The sequence below is a fragment of the Brienomyrus brachyistius genome, chromosome 18 (assembly GCF_023856365.1).
Source record: "Brienomyrus brachyistius isolate T26 chromosome 18, BBRACH_0.4, whole genome shotgun sequence".
NCBI lineage: Eukaryota > Metazoa > Chordata > Actinopteri > Osteoglossiformes > Mormyridae > Brienomyrus > Brienomyrus brachyistius.
This window is the reverse complement of record NC_064550.1, coordinates 14,178,249-14,204,157: the sequence shown is the minus strand read 5'-3', so window position 1 is coordinate 14,204,157 and position 25,909 is coordinate 14,178,249. Positions and strand designations below refer to the sequence as shown.

The following is a 25,909-nucleotide window of genomic DNA, read 5'->3' as shown; positions in this document are numbered from 1 at the left end:
TATATATATATATATATATATATATATATATATATATATATATATAATGTTTTCTGTATGTTCACTACACGTCAGTGTTTTTTCTCATATCGTTATGGCCACATTTGTACCAATAAACACACTTGACATGCAAGGCTCTTAAGAGAAAAGCCTACAGGAAAAATATTGCAGAGCTTGCTCAGGAATGGCAGCAGGCAGCTGTGATGCGAACACTGTTGAAGGACGACCTGGTGTCAAGAGGGCAGCAAAGAAGCCACTTCTCTCCAAGAAAAACACCAGGGACAGACTGATATTCGGCAAAAACTACAGGGATTGGACTTCTGAGGACTGGGGTAAAGTCATTTTCTCTGATGGATCCCCTTTCCGATTGTTTGGGGCATCCGGAAAAAAGATTGTCTGGAGAAGAAAAGGTGAGAGCTACCATCAGTCCTGTGTCATGCCAACAGTAAAGCATCCTGAGACCATTCATGTGTGGGGTTGCTTCTCAGCCAAGGGAATGAGCTCACTCACAGTATTGCCTAAGAACACAGCCATGAATAAAGAATGGTACCAAAACATCCCCCAAGAGCAACTTCTCCCAACCATCCAGGAACAGTTTGATGATGAACATGCCTTTTCCAGCATGATGGAGCACCGTACCATAAGGAACAATGTGATAGCTAAGTGGCTCAGGGAACAAAACATTGACATTTTGGGTCCATGGTCAGGAAACTCCTCAGACCTTAATCCCATTGCGAACTTGTGGTCAATCCCCAAGAGGCTGGTGGACAAACAAATTCTGAGAAACTCCAAGTATTGATTATGCAAGAATATGCTGACATTAGTCAGACGTTGATTGACAGCAGCCAGGGCGAATTGCAGAGGTCTTGACAATGAAGAGCCAACACTGCAAATACTGACTCTTTGCACAAACTGAATGTAATTGTACGTAGGACTTACATGTCTGACAGTGCATCAATTTAATATGTATTTAACGTTAATTTATAATTTATGACATACAAAACAATTTAATGTTTTTTTGCATGAATAAATGACACATGAAGTCAATAAGCATTGTATCTTTATTTTGAGTGTCATATAAAGCACTTGGTTGATTTGGGTAAAACACATAAAAGTCTCGTGTTATTTTTCCAAAGTCTTTCTGTACGTGTAATCCCAGGATATTTGCGCAGTATTTAGTGATCTCTCGGTTTGGCCGTGTTCCTTGGGGTTGCACCACACCTTGGTCTTCCACAGAATTCTAGCATCAGAATAATTGAGAGGAGAATCATAACTGCCAATCCAGCACTGATCCGAGACACATTCTCCACAGCCTGTGAAACTGAAGGAGAGACCAAAATCACACATAAGGTCTGTAACGAACCACAGTTGATCACACAGAGGTATGTTTGCAGCTCAGTATGATCTGACAAATAAAATATGTCCTTTAAAATTTTAATTCCAAAATGAATGGCTCACATATATCAGCTGGTATAATACCTGTGCGGACGGTGAATAAAAATAATTTGTCAGTTCTGTTCTCCTCTGCATTAGATACACATTATTGATACTAAGGGGAACATCGCTTACATACAGCAGTAAAGACTATTAGCCTCACATATGTCACTTTGGACAAAAGCTTCTGCTCAGTAAAGTAAAATGCAGAGATACAACCAAAGCCACAGCCCTCGAGGTGTGAGACCAGAGTATTACACATTCAGTCAGTGACCCACCGCTGAAGGTAACAAGCCAAGTGCATTAATAAAACAATAATACTTACTAATGGTGTTGGGCACCAAACCATTGCTGATTGTGGAGTAAAATGGCTCTTCAGTACTGTTCCCTCTACATCTGTATTCCCTGTGATAGGAGTCATTCCCAGATCTCACAGTGAAGGTCTGTCCATCCTGGTCTTCAGGAAGCTGAGATCCATCTGCGTACCATGTGTAGCTCCATCCAACAGAGCTTCCCTCAACCTCACACCTCAGCGTCAGACTGTCTTTGGTCAGAATCTGCAGAAATCCTGTATCCGGACTCAGAACAGCCTGTGGACGAACTTAGGAAATATAATTTGAGCTGTTAATATATTAATGTAACGTAGAAATATGAATTAATCTTTCAGTTTTCAGTGTTTACTAGTATGAAGGAGATGAATAGCAGAAATCCAAAAGGTGCATAAAACATTAAACCCAGTTTATTACATGAAACTCCCTAAAATTACTGGCTCTATACATAGAAAAGTGGCTTAATCAAAACTTAAAATGAGGTTCATTAGTATATTTTTTAGCTTACCATGAATGTCGAGCTGCAGAGGGTCACTGTACTGAGAGTAAAAGCTCCCTCTCTGAGCCCGACACCAGTACCGTCCACTGTGGGACAGAGCAGCAGAGATGATGGTGTAACTGGACCCATCAGTGAGTTCCTGTCTGTCTTTGTACCAGAGATACTTCCAGCCAGAAGAGGCTCCCCTGACCCTACAGCTCAGACTGATCCTCTCTCTTGTGTAGGTCTCTCCATGTGAGGAATCGAGGGATAGTTCCGGCTTTGGAATTTCCCCTGAGGGAATGGTGTGGGGAAATTCATCATGTATGATGTAATAGTTTTCAAAGCAAATTATATAAAATGTGTTATACAAAGAAATATTCAAATATAAAATGATACATACAATTCACAGTCAGAGTAATAGGGTTGCTAATTGGGGAGTTGACTGTTCCCCTTGTAGGTCTTCCAGAACATTGGTATTTCCCAGGATGGGATGAACCAGCAGAGTGGATCCTGTAAATGTTTCTATCTGCTCTGCTGGAGTCACTCTCATCTGCAGGAAGCTCCTGTCCATCTCTGTACCATTTATACTCCCACTGTGTAGAGTCACCCTGAAGTTCACACCTCAAAGTTACTCTTTCAGTGGGAAACAAGTCAGTCCATCCAGGCTGCAGCGTCAGCAGGGCTTGGGGTAGATCTGAAGATAGACAGACAGCAGTCAGATAAAAAAATATAAAGCAGTCAGTAAAATATAAAAAGACACAAACCCTCCTTTCTGGCCTCTTTATTGTTAGCATGTCCAGGTTGTTGAGCAGCCACCTGACATTGGGCCCACAGAGGGTTTGTTTCCTGTCAAACTATGTAGTTCTGTTTCCTCATATCATTCATTTACAGTATTATTACTCAAAACGTGTGTAGCTGCAATTATTATTGGACTTTACATTAAGTGCTTTTGGTAAATCATGCATGGAAAGGCACTATATAAATTTTTTCAAGAATAAACAACACGGCTAACAAAAACACTGCATAACATGAGTGTTTCTCTTTCACTAACTTATAATGTACTGAGAGTAAAATCTCCCTCTCTTAGCCCGACACCAGTACTGTCCACTGTGGGACAGAGCAGCAGAGATGATGGTGTAACTGGACCCATCAGTGCTGCTGTTGTCAGGGTTGGACAGTTCTGTTCCCTGTCTGTCTTTGTACCAGAGATACTTCCAGCCAGAAGAGGCTCCCCTGACCCTACAGCTCAGACTGATCCTCTCTCCTGTGTAGGTCTCTCCCTCATGGGATGTCCAGGTTATAACAGCTTCTGGTTTCTCTCCTTCTAATCAGCATTAGTACATTTATTAGATGAACGTGCATGAAACACAAAGTATATGGGATCTGAGATGTTATAATTGTTATTTGCTTTTTACTCACCTGATACACTGAGATACAGAGATCTAGGTTGAGACTGAATTACTGGGTCACTTCCTCTTACTGCCTGACATATATATTCTCCACTGTCAGATACTTTAGCAGACTGGACAATGTAGTTCTTCTGTGCTTCTTTACTTTGGGGAGTCAGACTCTGCAGTCGTGTCTGTGTGGTTCTTTTGGCCCATAAATATCTCCATCCAGATCCTCCTCTTATATCACATTCAAGGGTCAGAGTTTCTCCACTGAACCACTCAGGTCCTGGAGGATTCTGACGTATGACAGGCTGTGCTACATCTAAAGAAATGCACAGTAAACAAAAGGAAAATAATATTTTAGACATTTATGATGTATGTTTTCTTTTTTAACTGCTTTTTGTACAATGTGACTGTTTCTCCTTTAATATCTTACCATGGACTTGCAGATTGTGAAAGTTGCTATCAGAAAGTTCACTTCCTCTCTGTGCCCTACACTGATAAAGTCCTCGGTCAGACTTTCTCACAGGTTGCAGGATGTACGTTTCACCATCTTGCCCACTGCTGCCCAGAAGCTGAGAGGTGGCTCCATTTGTCTCTCTGGTCCAGATATATTTCCATCCCTCAGACCCAGTGACCTGGCAGGTGAGAGTAACTTTCTCTCCTAGGAACACGTCTGACCCTGGAGGATCTGCTGTCAGCCGAACCTGAGGCCAGGATTCTGAAGCAGAACCCAACGTGAAAAACATCATGTTACATATGGTTTTTAATTGTAATTACTGTCATCCATCCATCCATCCATCCATCCATCCATCCATCCATCCATCCATCCATCCATCCATCCATCCATCCATCCATCCATCCATCCAGCCAGCCAGCCAGCAAAAGTTATATATTCAGATGAAATGTGGTGACATACAATCAATGAAATGAATTAAACTGATAAATACTATGATATGTTGCCTGTCATCTAGGGGGGGCTGCACTGGTTGCAGCAGCCTAACAATGACTGCCCATAACGACATGGGAGAACATGCAAACTCTTACTTTTATTTACACTTTTTAAAATTAATAAATGTGTATTATGTTTTTGAAGCCACAGTCTTACCTGCCGATTGACTAAAATAAACCAAAGCTGTGAAATCTAAGATGGAAAAGTACAGAGAAAGTGAATTCACAGTCAGTTACTCTCTTTAGGAGTAACTTTTTTCTGCATAATGCTGTCTCATTTTTGGGAGGTAATAACTGTTCATTAAAACCTTCTGGGCTTGAAATTCACTTCTTTTAAAATAACAAATATAATTTATGTACCAGATAACAACATGAAGTATGAGCAAGACATAATAGACTACAGTACTTCAGCAAATGGGAAAGACAAACAAATGGAAAAATGTTGACACAGTTCTGTGCTATAAGTTAATTACATGTTTCATAATGTGCTAACGAGCAACACTATGATGATAATAATAATAATAATAATAATAATAATAATAATAATAATAATAATAATTTATCATACCTGGAGCGCACTGCCACACAACCTTTTCAGCTAACTTTGCAAAGCACCTCAAGACATTTTAATTTAACCCTCCGGTTTTCACGTTTTTATTTTAGGTTTTAGTTTTATTATGCTATATTATATCTTTTTTCCGCCATTCATTTTTACACTATTTACCGATTGCATGCAGTATTATTTTTTTTGCTTTCATATTTCTTTTCACTTTTAATTTATGCCCACAAACCACATATTAAAGCCACACAAATATCTATATATAAGGTTATTATTCTTTTTACTTACAGGTCCATGGAAACGTCTCACACGGCCTCATCTTGCTCTCATACGAGCAGCTTAATGAGAGACCTTAGCTGGAGTAGCAGCAGAGAGGAAATGGTGAAGTCAGAAGAAATGTACACACACACGTCTGGCCTTGATTGTTTGGTTCCTGGTTCTTCTTTTGACAGCTATATAGCTATACAGTGGCCTCTACATTAGATACGCTATGTGTGTCATGACCTGCGTGTCCAGTCCTCGTGTGAACCACGCCCCCCTGATCGACCATGTGTGCTTCCCCGATTGTGCCCACCTGTTTTCCATTGGTCTGATGTCATGTCCTGTATTTAGTCCACGTCTGAGTCCGTATTCCCGAGATCCGTCATTGATGTTCGTCGCTGTTTGCCCTGTGTCTTCCCTAAATAAACCCTCGTATCCCGCATTCTCACCTGCCTGTCTTATCCTTCCCTGCTTCCCCCCTGCTCTCCTCACCCTGGACATTACCATGTGCTACCTGGAAGGACTCCATTTTGTCTTAATAACCACTTCAAGGGTTGGCAAATTTTCTGTTCAGTGAAACGTTTCTTCACACTGATATTGTACTGAGATGTTAGTTTTGTACTTATGAATTTTCGGTAAGTTTTAAAGAGTCTGCCCATTCTCCTCTGACATCCCTCATTAACGTGGGGCTGACAAACCACGTTTTTGTCTTTGAGCCGCTAGTGGATTGTCAACTTCATTTTTTTCCCCCCACCTGTGCCATGTCGCGTGTGACATGAGTGTTTCTCTTTCATTAACTTGCCGTGTAGGTTGTGATAGTTGCTGTCAGAAAGTTACTTCCTCTCTGTGCCCTACACTGATAAAGTCCTCGGTCAGTCTATCTCACAGGTTGCAGGATGTACGTTTCATCATCTTGCCCACTGCTGCCCATAAATTGAGAGGTGACTCTTTTTGTCCATCTGGTACATTTCCAGGCCTCGGACCCAGTGACCTGCCAGGTGAGTAACTTTCTCTTCTAGGAGCACGTCTGACCCTGGAGGATCTGCTGTCAGCCGAGCATGAGGCCAGGATTCTGGGGCAGAAACTAACATGAAAAACATCATGTAACATACATTATATAGTCAAAGGTATTGGGACACTCCTCCAAATCGTTGAATTCAGGTCTTCCAATGACTTCCATAACTGCAGGTGTATCATATCAAGCACCTATGCATGCAGACTGCTTCTAGAAACAATTGCGAAACAATGGGTCGCTCTCAGGAGCTCAGTGAATTCAAGCGTGGTACCGTGACAGGATGCCACCTGTGCAATAAGTCCATTCATGAAATTTCCTCACTACTAAATATTCCACAGTCAACTGTCAGTGGTATTATAACAAAGTGGGAGCAATTGGGAACAACAGCAACTGATCCACAAAGTGGTAGGCCATGTAAAATCACAGAGCGGGGACAAGGCATGCTGGGGCACAGTGTGCAAAAGTCAGAAACTGTCTGCAGAGTCAATAGCTACAGACCTTCAGCCTTCAGATTAGCTAATGAACAGCGTGTAGAGAACTTCATGGAATGGGTTTCCAAGGCCGAACAACTGCATCCAAGCCTTACATCACCAAGTACAATGCAAAGCATCAGAATCAGCATGCGTCACTGGACTCTTCAGTAGTGGAGATGTGTTCTCTGGAGTGGTGAATCACGCTACTCTGTCTGGCAATCCGATATATGAATAACAATACTTGCCTGACTGCATTGTGCCAAGTGCAAAGTTTGGTGGAGGGGGGGGTTTTGGTGTGGGGTTGTTTTTCATAGGTTTGGTTTGGAGACTTAGTTCCAGTCGTAGGAATTCTTAATGCTGCAGCATTCAAAGCTATTTTAGATAATTTCATGCTCCCAGCTTTGTGTGAACAGTTTGGGGATGGTCCCTTCCTGTTCCAACATGACTGCACACCAATGTCCATAAGGACATGGATGAGCAAGTCTGGTGTGGAGGAACTTGACTGGCCTGCACAGAGCTCTGACCTCAACCTGACAGAAAACTTTGAGCCAGGTCTTCTCGACCAACATCAGGGCCTGACCTCACAAATGCTCTCCTGGAAGGATGGTCAAAAATTCCCATAATCACAGTCCTAAAGCTTGTGGACAGCCTTCCCAGAAGAGTAGAAGCTGTTATAGCTGCAAAGGGTGGGCCAACTCCATATTAAAACCTATGTATTAAGAATGGGATGTCATTAAAATTCATGTGTGTGTAAAGGCAGGTGTCCCATTACTTTTGACAATATAGTGTGTGCGTGTATTTATGTATGTATGTGTGTGTGTATATATATATATATATATATATATATATATATATATATATATATATATATATATATATATAATGTTTTCTGTATGTTCACTACACGTCAGTGTTTTTTCTCATATCGTTATGGCCACATTTGTACCAATAAACACACTTGACATGCAAGGCTCTTAAGAGAAAAGCCTACAGGAAAAATATTGCAGAGCTTGCTCAGGAATGGCAGCAGGCAGCTGTGATGCGAACACTGTTGAAGGACGACCTGGTGTCAAGAGGGCAGCAAAGAAGCCACTTCTCTCCAAGAAAAACACCAGGGACAGACTGATATTCGGCAAAAACTACAGGGATTGGACTTCTGAGGACTGGGGTAGTTATTTTCTCTGATGGATCCCCTTTCCGATTGTTTGGGGCATCCGGAAAAAAGATTGTCTGGAGAAGAAAAGGTGAGCGCTACCATCAGTCCTGTGTCATGCCAACAGTAAAGCATCCTGAGACCATTCATGTGTGGGGTTGCTTCTCAGCCAAGGGAGTGGGCTCACTCACAGTATTGCCTAAGAACACAGCCATGAATAAAGAATGGTACCAAAACATCCCCCAAGAGCAACTTCTCCCAACCATCCAGGAACAGTTTGGTGATGAACATGCCTTATCCAGCATGATGGAGCACCGTACCATAAGGAACAATGTGATAGCTAAGTGGCTCAGGGAACAAAACAGTGACATTTTGGGTCCATGGTCAGGAAACTCCTCAGACCTTAATCCCATTGCGAACTTCTGGTCAATCCACAAGAGGCTGGTGGACAAACAAATTCTGAGAAACTCCAAGTATTGATTATGCAAGAATATGCTGACATTAGTCAGATGTTGATTGACAGCAGCCAGGGCGAATTGCAGAGGTCTTGACAATGAAGAGCCAACACTACAAATACTGACTCTTTGCACAAACTGAATGTAATTGTACGTAGGACTTATATGTCTGACAGTGCATCAATTTAATATGCATTTAACGTTAATTTATAATTTATGACAGACAAAACAATTTAATGTTTTTTTGCATGAATAAATGACACATGATTAATGACACATGAAGTCAATAAGCATTGTATCTTTATTTTGAGTGTCATATAAAGCACTTGGTTGATTTGGGTAAAACACATAAAAGTCTCGTGTTATTTTTCCAAAGTCTTTCTGTATGTGTAATCCCAGGATATTTGCGCAGTATTTAGCGATCTCTCGGTTTGGCCGTGTTCCTTGGGGCTGCACCACACCTTGGTCTTCCACAGAATTCCAGCATCAGAATAATTGAGAGGAGAATCATAACAGCCAATCCAGCACCAATCCGAGACACATTCTCCACACCCTGTGAAACTGAAGGAGAGACCAAAATCACACATAAGGTCTGTAACGAACTACAGCTGATCACACAGAGGTATCTTTGCAGCTCAGTATGATCTGACAAATAAAATATGTCCATTAAAATTTTAATTCCAAAATGAATGGCTCACATATATCAGCTGGTATAATATCTGTACGGTGAATAAAAATAATTTGTCAGTTCTGTTCTCCTCTACATTAGATACACATTATTGATACTAAGGGGAACATCGCTTACATACAGCAGTAAAGACTATTAGCCTCACATATGTCACTTTGGACAAAAGCTTCTGCTCAGTAAAGTAAAATGCAGAGATACAACCAAAGCCACAGCCCTCGAGGTGTGAGACCAGAGTATTACACATTCAGCCAGTGACCCACCACTGAAGGTAACAAGCCAAGTGCATTAATAAAACAATAATACTTACTAATGTTGTTGGGCACCAAACCATTGCTGATTGTGGAGTAAAATGGTTCTTCAGTTCTGTTCCCTCTACATCTGTATTCCCTGTGATAGGAGCCATTCCCAGATCTCACAGTGAAGTTCTGTCCATCCTGGTCTTCAGGAAGCTGAGATCCATCTGCGTACCATGTGTAGCTCCATCCAACAGAGCTTCCCTCAACCTCACACTTCAGCGTCAAACTGTCTTTGGTCAAGATCTGCAGAAATCCTGTATCCAGACTCAGAACAGCCTGTGGACGAACTTAGGAAATATAATTTGAGCTGTTAATATATTAATCTAACGTAGAAATAGGAATTCAGTTTTCAGTGTTTACTAGTACCCAGCTAACATTTAACGTTGGCCCAACGTTGGTAGAACATCGGACATAACGTCGGCCCAACCTCATTAGCAGACGTTGGCCGGACGTGCATCTGCACATCGGGTTTAAGTCAACTCAACGTCTGCAGCGAACGTCAAATGCACGTTATCCCAACGTGCAGTAAACCAAGTAGTGATAAGCAAATGTGTGCAATTCCCTGTGGCCAACGTAAAACCAACGTCCCACGGACATTATGGGGACCATGTGCCAACCTAATTTCAATGTCTGGGTTACGTCAACTCAACGTCTGCAGCTGACGCAAAATGCACGTTGTGCCAACTCTCAATTGCCAATTAAAGAGTTTATACAACATATATAATTATAAAGAGGTCAACATACAAACTCTCAAAGGATTATTTAGACACTTAATTATATTGCTATTATCAAGGCGTTGGCTGCACGTCTGGACAACGTCCGGGACTGACCATGAGTTAGTCAATACCCGACGTTGTCAGGACATGAAGCCAACGAAGAAAAGGGATTGTTATGGAATCCTTTAAACTTTTTCTGTGGAGGTATAGGTTGTACAGTTCATCTTGATCTGAAAAGAAATCTGTATAAATTTGATCTTGGACATAGAGTAAAGGTCTATGAGACGTCTGCCAGACGTTACGCCGACGAAAAATTTGGACGACATCAAGTGTATTTCATCGATTCAGAAAGAAAGGAAATTAGCCTATTAAACGGCAGTTAGTGTATTTAACAAACAATAATATCCAAAAATCTTATTTTCATTATGTAGACCATTATGTTGGCCAGACGTTGTGTCGACGTCGCTTTTGACCATTGATATAACGACCAACAGCCGATGTCGGCCCAACGAACCAATGGTAGCTAGGTATGAAGGAGATGAATAACAGAAATCCAAAAGGTGCATGAAACATTAAACCTCATTTATTACATGAAACTCCCTAAAATTACTGGCTCTATACAAAGAAAATATGGCTTAATCAAAACTTAAAATGAGGTTCATTAGTATGTTTTTTTAGCTTACCATGAATGTTGAGCTGCAGAGGGTCACTGGACTGAGAGTAAAAGCTCCCTCTATGAGCCCAACACCAGTACTGTCCACTGTGGGACAGAGCAGCAGAGATGATGGTGTAACTGGACCCATCAGTGCTGCTGTGGTCAGGGTTGGACAGTTCTGTTCCCTGTCTGTCTTTGTACCAGAGATACTTCCAGCCAACAGAACCTCCTTCAACCGCACAGCTTAAGGTGACTCTGTCCCCTGTGTAAATGTCTCCGCTGAAATTGTGTTGGGAAATTAGCAACTCTGGAACAGTGGCTAAGAATAAAGCAAATACAGGAGTAAATATGTATCATATTGAAACATTAATAGTTGAAAAAAATTACGCAATATTGAAAGATGCACTCTCCTATTTCAATAGATTTTTGAGGATGTTAAGTGTAAGTCTTGTGAAAAATGCTGACATACTGTAGAGAGAGAGCAGAATGGAGTTACTGATAGGAGGGAAGCCTGCAGCCCTTGTGGGTCTCCCTGAACACTGATAACTCCCAGCATGAGACAGATTAGCAGACAGGATTATGTAAGTGTCTTCATTCACGCTGCTGGAGTCACTCTCATCTGCAGGAAGCTCCTGTCCATCTCTGTACCATTTATACTCCCACTGTGTAGAGTCACCCGGAAGTTCACACCTCAAAGTTACTCCTTCAGTGGGAAACAAGTCTGTCCATCCAGGCTGCAGCGTCAGCAGGGCTTGGGGTAGATCTGAAGATAGACAGACAGCAGTCAGATGGTAAAATACAATGGCATAGTGCAGCTTTTAACCTATGAGTGTTTCTCTTTCAATAACTTACCATGAATGTCGAGCTGCAGAGGGTCACTGTACTGAGAGTAAAAGCTCCCTCTCTGAGCCCGACACCAGTACTGTCCACTGTGGGACAGAGCAGCAGAGATGATGGTGTAACTGGACCCATCAGTGCTGCTGTTGTCAGGGTTGGACAGTTCTGTTCCCTGTCTGTCTTTGTACCAGAGATACTTCCAGCCAGAAGAGGCTCCCCTGACCCTACAGCTCAGACTGATCCTCTCTCCTGTGTAGGTCTCTCCATGTGAGGAATCAAGGGATAGTTCCGGCTTTGAAATTTCCGCTGAGGGAATGATGAGGGGAAATTCATCATATATGACGTAATATTTTTCCAAGCAAATTATATAAAATGTGTTATACAGAGAAATATTCAAATATAAAATGATACATACAATTCACAGTCAGAGTAATAGGGTTGCTAATTGGGGAGTTGACTGTTCCCCTTGTAGGTCTTCCAGAACATTGGTATTTCCCAGAATGGGATGGACCTACAGAGTGGATCCTGTAAATGTTTCTATCTGCTCTGCTGGAGTCACTCTCATCTGCAGGAAACTCCTGTCCATCTCTGTACCATTTATACTCCCACTGTGTAGAGTCACCAGGAAGTTCACACCTCAAAGTTACTCTTTCAGTGGGAAACAAGTTTGTCCATCCAGGCTGCAGCGTCAGCAGGGCTTGGGGTAGATCTGAAGTTAGACAGACAGCAGTCAGATGGTAAAATATAAAAAGACACAAACCCTCCTTTCTGGCCTTTTTATTGTTATCATGTCCAGAGTATTGGGCAACCATCTGACATTGGGCCCACAGAGGGTTTGTTTCCTGAAAAACTATGTAGTTCTGTTTCCTCATATCCTTCATTTACAGTATTATTACTCAAAACTTGTGTAGGTGCAATTATTATTGGACTTTACATTAAGTGCTTTTGGTAAATCATGCAGGAACAGGCACTATATAATTTTTTTCAAGAATAAACAACACAGCTAACAAAAACACTGCATAACTTGAGTGTTTCTCTTTCACTAACTTACCATGAATGTCCACCTGCAGAGGGTCACTGTACTGAGAGTAAAAGCTCCCTCTCTGAGCCCGACACCAGTACTGTCCACTGTGGGACAGAGCAGCAGAGATGATGGTGTAACTGGAGCCATCAGTGCTGCTGTTGTCAGGGTTGGACAGTTCTGTTCCCTGTCTGTCTTTGTACCAGAGATACTTCCAGCCAGAAGAGGCTCCCCTGACCCTACAGCTCAGACTGATCCTCTCTCCTGTGTAGGTCTCTCCCTCATGGGATGTCCAGGTTATAACAGCTTCTGGTTTCTCTCCTTCTAATCAGCATTAGTACATTTATTAGCTGATCGTGCATGAAACACAAAGTATATGGGATCTGAGATGTTATAATTGTTATTTGCTTTTTACTCACCTGATACACTGAGATACAGAGATGCAGGTCGAGACTGAAATCCTGGGTCACTTCCTCTTACTGCCTGACATATATATTCTCCACTGTCAGATACTTTAGCAGACTGGACAATGTAGTTCTTATAAGTTTCTTTGCTACTGGGAGTCAGACTCTGCAGTCGTGTCTGTGTGGTTACTTTGGCCCATGAATATCTCCATCCAGATCCTCCTCTTATATCACATTCAAGGGTCACAGTTTCTCCACTGAACCACTCAGGTCCTGGAGGATTCTGACGTATGACAGGCTGTGCTACATCTAAAGAAATGCACAGTAAACAAAAGGAAAATAACATTTTAGACATTTATGATGTATTTTTTAACTGCGATTTGTACAATGTGACTGTTTCTCCTGTAATAACTTACCGTGCACTCGCAGGCTGTGAGAGTTGCTGTTAGAAAGTTCACTTCCTCTCTGTGCCCTACACTGATAAAGTCCTCGGTCAGACTTTCTCACAGGTTGCAGGATGTACGTTTCACCATCTTGCCCACTGCTGCCCAGAAGCTGAGAGGTGGCTCCATTTGTCTCTCTGGTCCAGATATATTTCCAGCCCTTGGACCCAGTGACCTGGCAGGTGAGAGTAACTTTCTCTCCTAGGATCACGTCTGACCCTGGAGGATCTGCTGTCAGCCGAACCTGAGGCCAGGATTCTGAAGCAGAACCCAACGTGAAAAGCATCATGTTACATATGGTTTTTAATTGTAATTACTGTCATCCATCCATCCATCCATCCAGCCAGCCAGCCAGCAAAAGTTATATATTCAGATGAAATGTGGTGACATACAATCAATGAAATGAATTAAACTGATAAATACTATGATATGTTGCCTGTCATCTAAGGGGGGGCTGCACTGGTTGGAGCAGCCTAACAATGACTGCCCATAACGACATGGGAGAACATGCAAACTCTTACTTTTATTTACACTTTTTAAAACTAATAAATGTGTATTATGTTTTTGAAGCCACAGTCTTACCTGCCGATTGACTAAAATAAACCAAAGCTGCGAAATCTAAGATGGAAAAGTACAGAGAAAGTGAATTCACAGTCAGTTACTCTCTTTAGGAGTAACTTTTTTCTGCATAATGCTGTCTCATTTTTGGGAGGTAATAACTGTTCATTAAAACCTTCTGGGCTTGATATTCACCTCAGTTAAAATAACAAATATAATTTATATACCAGATAACAACATGAAGTATGAGCAAGACAAAACAGATCACTGTATTTCTCTAAAAGGGAATAAAAGCAAATGGAAAAAATGTTGACTGTGCTGTAAGTTAATTACATGTTTCTAATTGGTTACTTTGGCGCCTTCAAGACACCCGCTGAAAGGAAGATGATGGCGAGGCTGCGGCACATTGTGAGAAACGTCGCTGATCGTCGTCATATTGCTATATAATCAGGCGCCTTTTGCCATCAGTTCGTCCCACCATGTGCTAACGAGCAACACTATGATAATAATGATAATAATAGTAATAATAATTTATCATACCTGGAGCGCACTGCCACACAACCTTTTCAGCTATCTTTGCAAAGCACCTCAAGACATTTTAATTTAACCCTCCGGTTTTCACGTTTTTATTTTAGGTTTTAGTTTTATTATGCTATATTATATCTTTTTTCCGCCATTCATTTTTACACTATTTACCGATTGCATGCAGTATTATTTTTTTTTGCTTTCATATTTCTTTTCACTTTTAATTTATGCCCACAAACCACATATTAAAGCCACACAAATATCTATTAATAAGGTTATTATTCTTTTTACTTACAGGTCCATGGAAACGTCTCACACGGCCTCATCTTGCTCTCTTACGAGCAGCTTAATGAGAGACCTCAGCTGGAGTAGCAGCAGAGAGGAAATGGTGAAGTCAGAAGAAATATACACACAAACGTCTGGCTTTGATTGTTTGGTTCCTAGTTCTTCTTTTGACAGCTATATAGCTATACAGTGGCCTCTACATTAGATACGCTATGTGTGTCATGACCTGCGTGTCCAGTCCTCGTATGAGCCACGGCATGCAGGGCATGCGGCAGAATAGGCTGACATTAGTCAGAAGTTGATTGACAGCAGCCAGGGCGAATTGCAGAGGTCTTGACAAAGAAGAGCCAACACTGCAAATACTGACTCTTTGCACAAACTGAATGCAATTGTCAATAAAAGCCTTTGACACTTATGAAATGCTTGTAATTATACTTCAGTATACAATAGAAACATCTGACAAAAAGATCTACAAACACTGAAGCTGCAAACTTTGTGAAATCCAATCCTTGTGTCATTCTCAAAACTTTTGGTCACAGCTGTACATAGGACTTACATGTCTGACAGTGCATCAATTTAATATGTATTTAACGCCAATTTATAATTTATGACAGACAAAACAATTTAATGTTTTTGCATGAATAAAGGACACATGATTAATGACACATGAAGTCAATAAGCATTGTATCTTTATTTTGAGTGTCATATAAAGCACTTGGTTGATTTGGGTAAAACACACAAAAGTCTCATGTTATCTTTCCAAAGTCTTGACAAAGACAAAGTCTTGTTCCAATCCTCCTGTGGGCCACACCCCCTCGTTTGCCTTGTGTCGAATCCCTGTGCCTTCAGTTGTTTCTTGTTGTGTTGATTATTTTGGTGTATTTAAGTCCGCATATGTGTTAGTGCAGTCATTAACGTCTGTAACGATGTTTCTTGTCCCCGAATGTGCTGATCCCGATTAAATCCTGCCTGATTCCTCGAGTCCTGTGCTTGCTTTCCTCCTCCGTGCCTCCACCTCGAACAAAAGTTCACAAGGAGACACGCTTGGAAAATACATTAAGACAAATTTCTAAACAGCTGTATTCACAGATGAATGTCATGCAATACTGGACGGTGCAGAAACTGGAGGTTCTGGGTGGCTGGTGAATGGCCACAATGTTCCAACTAGACTATGATGTCAGCAAGGAGGTGGCGGAGTGATGATTTGGGTGGGAATACTGGGAAATAAGGTTGTAAGTCCCTTTAGGATGCCGGAAGGTATAAAACTCACTTCTGCAAAATATGTGGCGTTTCTTACTGACCATTTCCCAGCAAGGTTGAAAAACAAGAACCGTGCATTCTGGGTATAATGTGAGAAAATGTCATGTTGTCATTCTGCTTTGGTTGCTATGGGGATAAAGTGCGAAAATGTCATGGTGTGGCCACCATCACACCCTGACCTCAACCCTACTGAGAACCTGTGGAGCATATTTACAAGGAAGATCTGTGAGGGCAGGCAGCAGTGGACCCAGACAAGTCTAACATCCTAGTTGGAGCTTTAAACAACTGCTCAAAGTAGCCGGCCCAGCGGGTCACAACTGCAGTGTCATCCGTAAGGACCGTTCCATCACCCGCCCGGAGTGCAAGTCTCCGAGGAACAGATCCAGATGTGCGTAAGGCTTCGATCCCTCTGTAAGTAGGATGTGATACTGCTGAAATTTATAGTGGCCCAAACATTACTTTGTTCCCGGATCGAGAGCATTGTATACCTCGCTGCTCCTTATCCATGAACTAAATAACTAAATATAAACCCCATATATCATAATACCCCCGGTGGGTGGGACATGACACTATGATGCTTAAGTGAATTTCCATGAGTAAAGTATTTTGTTAGTGCTGACTTCTGCCTGGAAGTGTTTACATTAGAGCATTTCAATCCTCTATTCCATGGATCTTGGGCCATGCATCAAAAGGCGTGACATTGGTTTTATATGTAATATAGAAATGAAGATAATAAAATGTACATAATAAACAAAACACCACTATACAATGGTCTATGGTGTTTGTAAGATTAAAATATTTTTAACTACAGAGTAATAAGCTATAGAAATAGAAACAAATAATTGAGAATTGGGAGTGGGAAAACGTTTGCTTTTATCTCATTTTCTAGTAAAGTATACACGTACTATTACTGAATCTGCCCATCTGCAGATATGTACTTTGCTCAAAATGGTAATAAATCAGCCGAGACGTGTTTAGTCAACACAAATCGAAGGCGAAATGAAGTTTTGAAGGTAAGCCTCGCTAAATGGGTCCCTCTACAGGCACAATCGCGTCATTGCATTGGGCTGCGCAGCATTTAAGGTGGACCGGAAAACCAAATAAGGAGCTGCGAGTAAGGAGCCAACTTCAGCCTCGTAATTTGAGGTGCGCCGAACAATATATTGAATCCACACGAATGAAGTGATGTGTAGGCATACGCAGGGCTGTCAATTTTGGTCAGATGGCTGGAGTGAGATTTTCAATTCGAAGTAAGTCTGCACAGACATACACATTCGTTTACATGCACGTACATTTTTATTGCCTTGTAAATAGTCTGCAAGGTTTGCAAACCACCCTTTCGTTTTTTGATTAAGCTAATTTTCCGTTTATAATGTAATTGTATAGATTTGTAGTAAGATTTCTTGCGTGAGCATGAGAACCTGAAAGCGTGAGTATTAGGTGTGGGCGGATCAATCTAAATATCTATATTACCAATACCAACGTTGTTATTGGTATCAGATTCATACTAGTGTGATGGGATCGACACTTTAGTTTCAGTTTCTCTCCTCCACGTTCAGCACGTTGCTCCTTTCACATCTTGCATGCACACGCAGCTCCTCCTCCTCTGCTGGTTTGCTATCGTGTTGTCACGTGATTCAGTGGCGCTGGGTAGACGCGTGTAGGCTGCAGTGAGTCTAATTTCTCTTTGCCATGCTATCGTGCACTCATTCACCGCAGTCTATGTTCTCAGTGAAAACATTGCAAACTGCAGTGAGAATAGGAAGGCTACTCGCTACTGTGGCAACATCACCAATGTATACAAACACATGAAAGACCACGAAAAAGAGAACTTTACGCTGTAAAAGAAATCCCTCAGAGAGACCCAAACCAGCGGCAAACAGACAGGTCACTGTCAGAGTCCTTTCAGACAGGCAAAGAATGTCCAGGTAACGTATATAGTGGTGAAAGTTCTAAAGGCGTCCAGGTCTTACGGGAAATTCCCATGTTCCCCCTATCGTGCGCTTATTTGAAATCATGACGTCACCCGCCACTGTAGACGGTTTCTCTTTCGTTTTCATGTCTTTACGCACAAGGGCTGAGGTGAACAATTCATTTATGCGAAAACATAGCATTTCTTTTCCAAGTTTATCTGTTTTGAAAGATAATTAAAATTAATGAAATCGATAGTAATAGATATTTGCTTGCATAGTAATAGGTATTTGCATGTCCCGTTCTCCCTGTAGTTGTCTTCCCCCTAATAAAACCCAAGTTTTCCCGGTATTCTACCTCTCTGCTTCGTCCTTCCCTGCCAGCCTGCCCGTCCACTAACCCGCAACTCTGACAGCATGGTTTAGAATGAGATTATCAGTGTTGACACACCACAACGAAATGTGTCCTCTGCATTTAACCTATATGTGACATAGCAGGGGGCAGCTAATTCAGCGCTCGGGGAGTAGTACGGTACTTTGCTGGTTAGGGATTCACACCAGTAATCTTTCAACTCTAAGTGCACTTCTCTAACCATTAAGCCACCACTGTCGCTACATTATGAAGGGGGGCTAGGTTGCGTGTTAAACTTTGTCACACTGAGAGAGGGGAACAAACTGGAACACAGGCAGGAAGAGAAGGGGGGCTCCAGCCCTCCTCGTTGTGTAAGTAAATTCCGGAAAGCAGAAGGTACATTGACAAGCTCGTGGTGACATTAAGCTTACGCTTGACCTGCGGGGACATAACAAGGGAGGGGGTCGCTGACGCTGCTAAATTGCAACATAACAAGATAAGATAAAAGGGAACGGGTGTGGGGACTAACGCCAGCAATGTCCAAACAATAGTTATATGTTATGTCAACTGGAAAGATACCAACAAGAACAGTAGACGCCCTAAACGGGGTATAAAAGTTAGACACAGACAACAGGGAGCTGAGCTACTCTTGGTATGTACTGTTTTGTGCATCTAAGTGTGCTCCCTGATTGCAATCTGTGACGTCATTAAAGAGAGCTGACTTGCAACCAACCTTCGCCTCAGACTGCATCCTTCCCTCATCAACGGACTCGGTGGAGTCTAACTCCAACAATTAGGAGTGGATAGGGCCGGAACATCTTATGATCGAAAGAACACTGCATCATCTGTAAAACATGGTGGAGGCAGTGTGATGGGTTGGGCGTGCACGGCTGCCAGTGGCACTGGGACTTCAGTTCCTTGGTGTGACACAGGATGGAAGCAGCCGAATGAATGTTGAGGTGTTCAGAGACATCATGTCTGCTCAAATCCAACCAAATCCAGCCGAGCTGATTGGGCGGCGTTTCATAACACAGATGGACAATGACCCAAAATACACAGCAAAAGCAACCCAGGACTTTATTAAAGCAAAGAAGTGGAAGTTCTCGAATGGCCAAGTCAGTCACCTGATCTCACCCCCATTGAACATGCATTTCACTTGCTAAAGATTAAACTACAGACAGAAAGACCCTCAAACAAACAGCAGCTGAAAGCTGCTGCAGTAAAGGCCTGGCAGAGCATTAAAAAGGAGGAAACCCAGCGTCTGGTCATGTCCATGAGTTCAAGGCTTCAGGCAGTCATTGCCTGCAAAGGGTTTTCAACTAAGTATTAGAACTGAACATTTTATTTGCAGTTATATTAATTTGTCCAATTACTTATGAGCCCCTGAAAGGAGGGGATTGTGTAGAAAAATTCCCAGCAATGTTTTTATTCTACCCACAGAAATAAAGCTGACAGTCTGCATTTCAACTGCGTCCGACTTGTCTCGTTTAAAATGTATTGTGGTGATGTACAGAACTTAAAAATTGAAAAACTTTGTCTTTATCCAAATATTTAAGATCCCGACTGTATATGGGGGGCGGCATGCAGTGTAGATTTCTTTAAGACTGCAAGGGAAGCTCAGCTTCCCCTATAATGTCACAAAATTAATGGTCAAATTATGTACTATTGTATTAACATTTTATTGACTAAAAATGCGTTAGAAAACGTTCATCTCAAAGACGAGTTCGTTCAGAATCAGTTATATATAGCAGGTCGGCTGACTTGATTTTCTTCTCATACATTCCCGTAGCGTCACAGTGCATTTCCCCGTTGAAGCCCAGCGTCCATTGACTTCAATGTGGCTGCTTTTAACGTTTTTTTTCAGTGCTTTGAAACTAGATGGTCATTGGATAAACGCTGCGATTATGTCCCGCCCACGGACGCTCAGCATCTCTGGGGGTGAATGAGGAGTAAATGAGGAGTGGGCTGGCCTGGACTCCGAGCTTCTGCGTGATGATTGGAGGGTCTGTGGAAAGATTGCATCTCCTTTTGACTGACAGCGATTTTGTACTATAAGGAATCGCTGAAGCTATTCGCACTCAGTCCCATCGCAGATTTCTCAAGTTCAGTCGAAATAAAAATTGCTGCAACCTATTTCTTTATATTTGCTTGGCGAAATTGCTTGATTTTCATCATACATTTCACACAATTATACACCACATTCTTTGTTTCACTTTTACAGAGTTTAATATATTTTTTAGATCATTCATTCATTCATATAGTAGGCTTAGGCTAGGCTAGAGTCGTGGGTGAAACTGCACACGATGGCAGACAGTGCTAATATTGTCGACCTGGTTATGGCGAAGCCATTTGAAAGTGTTCCTTACGAGGAAAAACTTAGAATTAAACAGCAGGGCAGATCAACACCTAAGATTGATTTAGTGCAAAAGATAGGGAAAAATAACAAGTCTTTTCAGCTCTTCTGGTATGACAAAGTTAGCTGGTCAAGTCACTGGAAAAGACGCCTAGTTGGTACGACAGGGTCACAGACCATTTTCTTGATAAGGAACGTAGGGCAGAATTTACTTTAAAATAAACAGACAATTTTATGATGTAGGCCGAAAATGAGCTTCCCCTATTTGACAGACCAGTAGCTGCCATGCTGGCGCAGTGGTTAGCACTGTTGCCTCACACATCTGGGACCCAGGTTAGAGTGAATGGTGTGAGTGTGCCCTGCGATGGGCTGGCCCCCCATCCTGGGTTGTTCCCTGCCTCGTGCTCACTGCTTCTGGGATAGGCTCTGGACCTTTGCGGTTTGGAAAATGGATGGATGGATGGATGGATGGATAGTTCCATATTCAGCCCCCCCAGACACTTAGGCTTCCTCGCAACAGCTCCTCTCAGTTCCTCACTGATGCCTGAAAGCCAAAGGTTACCAGGCTTTCTCCGTAGCTGCCCCCAGATATTGGAACAGTCCCCTGTCCTACATAAAGTCCTGCTCTTCTGCTTTTGAGTTTAAATCTAAATTAAAGACACATCGATTCTTTCTTGCTTTCAACTCCGTTTGAGTGTGTCAGTGTTTTATCCTCTATTAAGTAACTTTTAATTTCTTTTTAATAACTATAACCCTCTTACTTTTTCTGTTTTTTTTATTTCTTGAATGCACTTTTATAAACTACCATGTTTTATTTCTCTTACTATATATGAAGGATTTGTCAATTAACTCTTTCTAAACTGGAAAGACCTTTGGGTCAACTTAATTGTGCTAATGTCCACTGTTAATTGTGCTATACTTTATAAATAAATTACTTGACTTAATCATTGCTATTTACAGTCTGTACATTCAATGTGCATTGGAATAAATAAATGGACTAATAACTCTAAATAAGTCAAATACTTATATTGTGCTTTAAGCAGTTCACTGTGGGGCAGTCATCAATAGTGGTCTTTCATTGCACAAAAGAAATACAAGTGTATCTTCTGGAGCAAGGTTGCTGCCCTTTGCTTTAGAGGATGGCTAATGTATTGTGTGCACAAGATTATTATCTAGCCACTACAATAGAAAATACTGTTTTATTAACTCCGCCTACCAAGCCAGAACCAGACAGGCACACAATTGACCAGACAGGGAAGTTTTCAAATGAAAGCATGTATGTTATATATGGTTTATCTTGTGAACTTTAAGAACATCATTCTCCTGGTAAAAATACTCTGGCTGATAAGCCTGATAGCAGTACAGTCAAGTGGAGGACCGTCCGGCAGAGCTAATGTGAAGGACAATAACACTATTAAGGGCCAGTTATAAAACACAGTCTGCTGATATAGATTTTCTCCAGAATCATGATAATTGTGGCACATATAAGAAAAACTGCATAAAAGAAAAGCAGATTTGACTGAACTCTCACGTTTCACACACTTGTGTGCCTCAGCTTTGACCTCAAAGGAGATCTTAGATTGTTTCTTGTTGCGATTTGCCACCATTTCCTTTCTGCTGCTACTCCAGCTGAGGTCTCTCATTAAGCTGCTGGTATGAGAGAAGATGAGGCCGTGTGAGACGTTTCCATGGACCTGTAAGTAAATGTTGATGCTTTATTAATGTGCAGCTGTAATATGTGGTTAACGGGTATAAATAAAAGGAAATATATGAAATGTAAGAACCTTTATGAAAAGTACAGTGGTCTGTTACTGTTATGTCTTGCTCATACTTCATGATGTTATCTGGTATATAAATTATTTTGTGTTTTGAATTTTTAAATGAAGTGAATTTCAAGCCCAGAAGGTTTTAATGAACCGTTATTACCTCGCAAAAGTGACACAGCATTATACAGAAAACGTACTAAAAGTAACTGACTGTGAATTCACTTTCTCTGTACTTTTCCATCTTAGGTTTCACAGCTTTGGTTTATTTTAGCCAATCGGCAGGTAAGACTGTGACTTCAAAGATAAATAAACTAATTTTTGAAATGAAATAACTTGCTGACAGATATGGAGGACATGTGTGGTACATGCTGACAGATATGGAGGACATGTGTGGTACATGCTGACAGATATGGAGGACATGTGTGGTACATGCTGACAGATATGGAGGACATGTGTGGTACATCCTGAGTTTTGCTTCTGTTTCTGCTCCAGAATCCTGGTCTCAGACTTGGCTGACAGCAGATCCTCCGGGGACAGACGTGATCCTAGGAGAGAATGTTACTCTCACCTGTCGGGTCACTGGGTCTGAGGGATGGAAATATATCTGGACCAAAAGGACAAAAGGAGTCACCACTCAGCTTCTGGGCAGCAGTGGGCAAGATGGTGAAACGTACATCCTGCAACCTGTGAGAAAGTCTGACCGAGGACTTTATCAGTGTAGGGGACTTAGAGGAAGTGAACTTTCTGACAGCAACTCTCACAGCCTGCGAGTGCACGGTAAGTTATTAAAGGAGAAACATTGTTCAAAGTGCAGTTAATAATAAAGAAAAAATACATCATAATTGTCAAAATGTTATTTTCTTTTTGTTTACTGTGCATTTTTTCAGATGTAGCACAGCCTGTCATACGTCAGAATCCTCCAGGACCTGAGTGGTTCAGTGGAGAAACTGTGACCCTTGAATGTGATATAAGAGGAGGATCTGGATGGAGATATTCATGGGCCAAAGTAACCACACAGACACGACTGCAGAGTCTGACTCCCAGTAGTAAAGGAGGCAAGAACTACATTGTCCAGTCTGCTAAAGTATCTGACAGTGGAGAATATATATGTCAGGCAGAAAGAGGAAGTGAGCCAGGATTTCAGTCTCAACCTGCATCTGTATATCTCAGTATAACGGGTGAGTAAAAAGCAAATAATAATTATAACATCTCAGATCCCATATACTTTGTGTTTCATGCACGTTCAGCTAATAAATGTACAAATGCTGATTACAAGGAGAGAAACCAGAAGCTGTTATAACCTGGACATCCCATGAGGGAGAGACCTACACAGGAGAGAGGATCAGTCTGAGCTGTAGGGTCAGGGGAGCCTCTTCTGGTTGGAAGTATCTCTGGTACAAAGACAGACTGGGAACAGAACTGTCCAACCCTGACAACAGCAGGACTGATGGGTCCAGTTACACCATCATCTCTGCTGCTCTGTCCCACAGTGGACAGTACTGGTGTCGGGCTCAGAGAGGGAGCTTTTACTCTCAGTACAGTGACCCTCTGCAGGTGGACATTCATGGTAAGTTATTGAAAGAGAAACACTCATATGTTGCTAGCCTGAATTTACGATTGTATTTTATCATCTGACTGCTGTCTCTCTAACTTCAGATCTACCCCAAGCCCTGCTGACGCTGCAGCCTGGATGGACAGACTTGTTTCCCACTGAAAACGTAACTTTGAGGTGTGAACTTCCGGGTGACTCTACACAGTGGGAGTATAAATGGTACAGAGATGGACAGGAGCTTCCTGCAGATGAGAGTGACTCCAGCAGCGTGAATGAAGATACTTACATAATCCTGTCTGCTAATCTGTCTCATGCTGGGAGATATCAGTGTTCAGGGAGACCCACAAGGGCTGCAGGCTTCCCTCCTATCAGTAACTCCATTCTGCTCTCTCTCTACAGTATGTCAGCATTTTTCACAAGACTTACACTTAACATCCTCAAAAATCTATTGAAATAGCAGAGTGCATATTTTTCAATATTGTGTAATTTTTTTCAACTATTAATGTTTCAATATGATACATATTTACTCCTTTATTTGCTTTATTCTTAGCCACTGTTCCAGAGTCGCTAATTTCCCACCACAATTTCAGCGGAGACATTTACACAGGGGACAGAGTCACCTTGAGCTGTGTGGTTGAAGGAGGTTCTGTTGGCTGGAAGTATCTCTGGTACAAAGACAGACAGGGAACAGAACTGTCCAACCCTGACAACAGCAGCACTGATGGGTCCAGTTACACCATCATCTCTGCTGCTCTGTCCCACAGTGGACAGTACTGGTGTCGGGCTCAGAGAGGGAGCTTTTACTCTCAGTACAGTGACCCTCTGCAGCTCGACATTCATGGTAAGTTATTGAAAGAGAAACACTCATGTTATGCAGTGTTTTTGTTAGCTGTGTTGTTTATTCTTGAAAAAAAATATATAGTGCCTTTCCTTGCATGATTTACCAAAATCACTTAATGTAAAGTCCAATAACAATTTTACCTACACACGTTTTGAGTAATAATACTGTAAATGAAGGATACGAGGAAACAGAACTACATAGTTTGACAGGAAACAAACCCTCTGTGGGCCCAATGTCAGATGGCTGCCCAACACACTGGACATGCTAACAATAAAGAGGCCAGAAAGGAGGGTTTGTGTCTTTTTATATTTTACCATCTGACTGCTGTCTGTCTATCTTCAGATCTACCCCAAGCCCTGCTGACGCTGCAGCCTGGATGGACTGACTTGTTTCCCACTGAAGGAGTAACTTTGAGGTGTGAACTTCCGGGTGACTCTACACAGTGGGAGTATAAATGGTACAGAGATGGACAGGAGCTTCCTGCAGATGAGAGTGACTCCAGCAGAGCAGATAGAAACATTTACAGGATCCACTCTGCTGGTCCATCCCATCCTGGGAAATACCAATGTTCTGGAAGACCTACAAGGAGAACAGTCAACTCCCCAATTAGCAACCCTATTACTCTGACTGTGAATTGTATGTATCATTTTATATTTGAATATTTCTTTGTATAACACATTTTATATAATTTGCTTTGAAAAATATTATGTCATACATGATGAATTTCCCTACATCATTCCCTCAGTGGAAATCCCAAAGCCGGAACTATCCCTCTATTCCTCATATGGAGAGACCTACACAGGAGAGAGGATCAGTCTGAGCTGTAGGGTCAGGGGAGCCTCTTCTGGCTGGAAGTATCTCTGGTACAAAGACAGACAGGGAACAGAACTGTCCAACCCTGACATCAGCAGGACTGATGGCTCCAGTTACACCATCATCTCTGCT

The 25,909-nt window shown here is 41.8% G+C and overlaps 2 protein-coding genes across 5 annotated transcripts in view; one reads left to right on the top strand and one right to left on the bottom strand.

Annotated features, from left to right (window-relative positions):
• Positions 1-1,065: 1,065 nt before the first annotated feature.
• On the bottom strand, positions 1,066-13,851 carry LOC125713241 (peroxidasin-like). Its single transcript, XM_048984222.1, has 7 exons — positions 13,536-13,851; positions 13,135-13,428; positions 12,759-13,039; positions 10,886-10,898; positions 9,498-9,773; positions 8,964-9,063; positions 1,066-1,221 (listed from the first exon to the last, which is right to left on the bottom strand). The coding sequence occupies exons 1-7, from the start codon at positions 13,849-13,851 to the stop codon at positions 1,176-1,178; spliced, it is 1,326 nt and encodes a 441-aa protein (XP_048840179.1). The 3' UTR covers positions 1,066-1,175.
• Positions 13,852-17,385: 3,534 nt separating this feature from the next.
• LOC125712968 (Fc receptor-like protein 5) overlaps positions 17,386-25,909 on the top strand; it is a 34,667-nt gene continuing 26,143 nt past the window's right edge. The window contains exons 1-9 of one of the 4 annotated variants that reach the window (XM_048983613.1): positions 17,386-17,440; positions 22,435-22,501; positions 22,818-22,853; positions 23,064-23,348; positions 23,459-23,749; positions 23,848-24,138; positions 24,228-24,521; positions 24,674-24,964; positions 25,307-25,600. In XM_048983613.1, coding sequence (XP_048839570.1) covers positions 22,471-22,501; positions 22,818-22,853; positions 23,064-23,348; positions 23,459-23,749; positions 23,848-24,138; positions 24,228-24,521; positions 24,674-24,964; positions 25,307-25,600 — 1,813 coding nt within the window. In that variant the 5' untranslated portion in view covers positions 17,386-17,440; positions 22,435-22,470. The remainder of the gene's footprint in view (positions 17,441-22,434; positions 22,502-22,817; positions 22,854-23,063; positions 23,349-23,458; positions 23,750-23,847; positions 24,139-24,227; positions 24,522-24,673; positions 24,965-25,306; positions 25,601-25,909) is intronic. The other 3 variants (XM_048983609.1, XM_048983611.1, XM_048983610.1) reach the window with 3 other exon arrangements.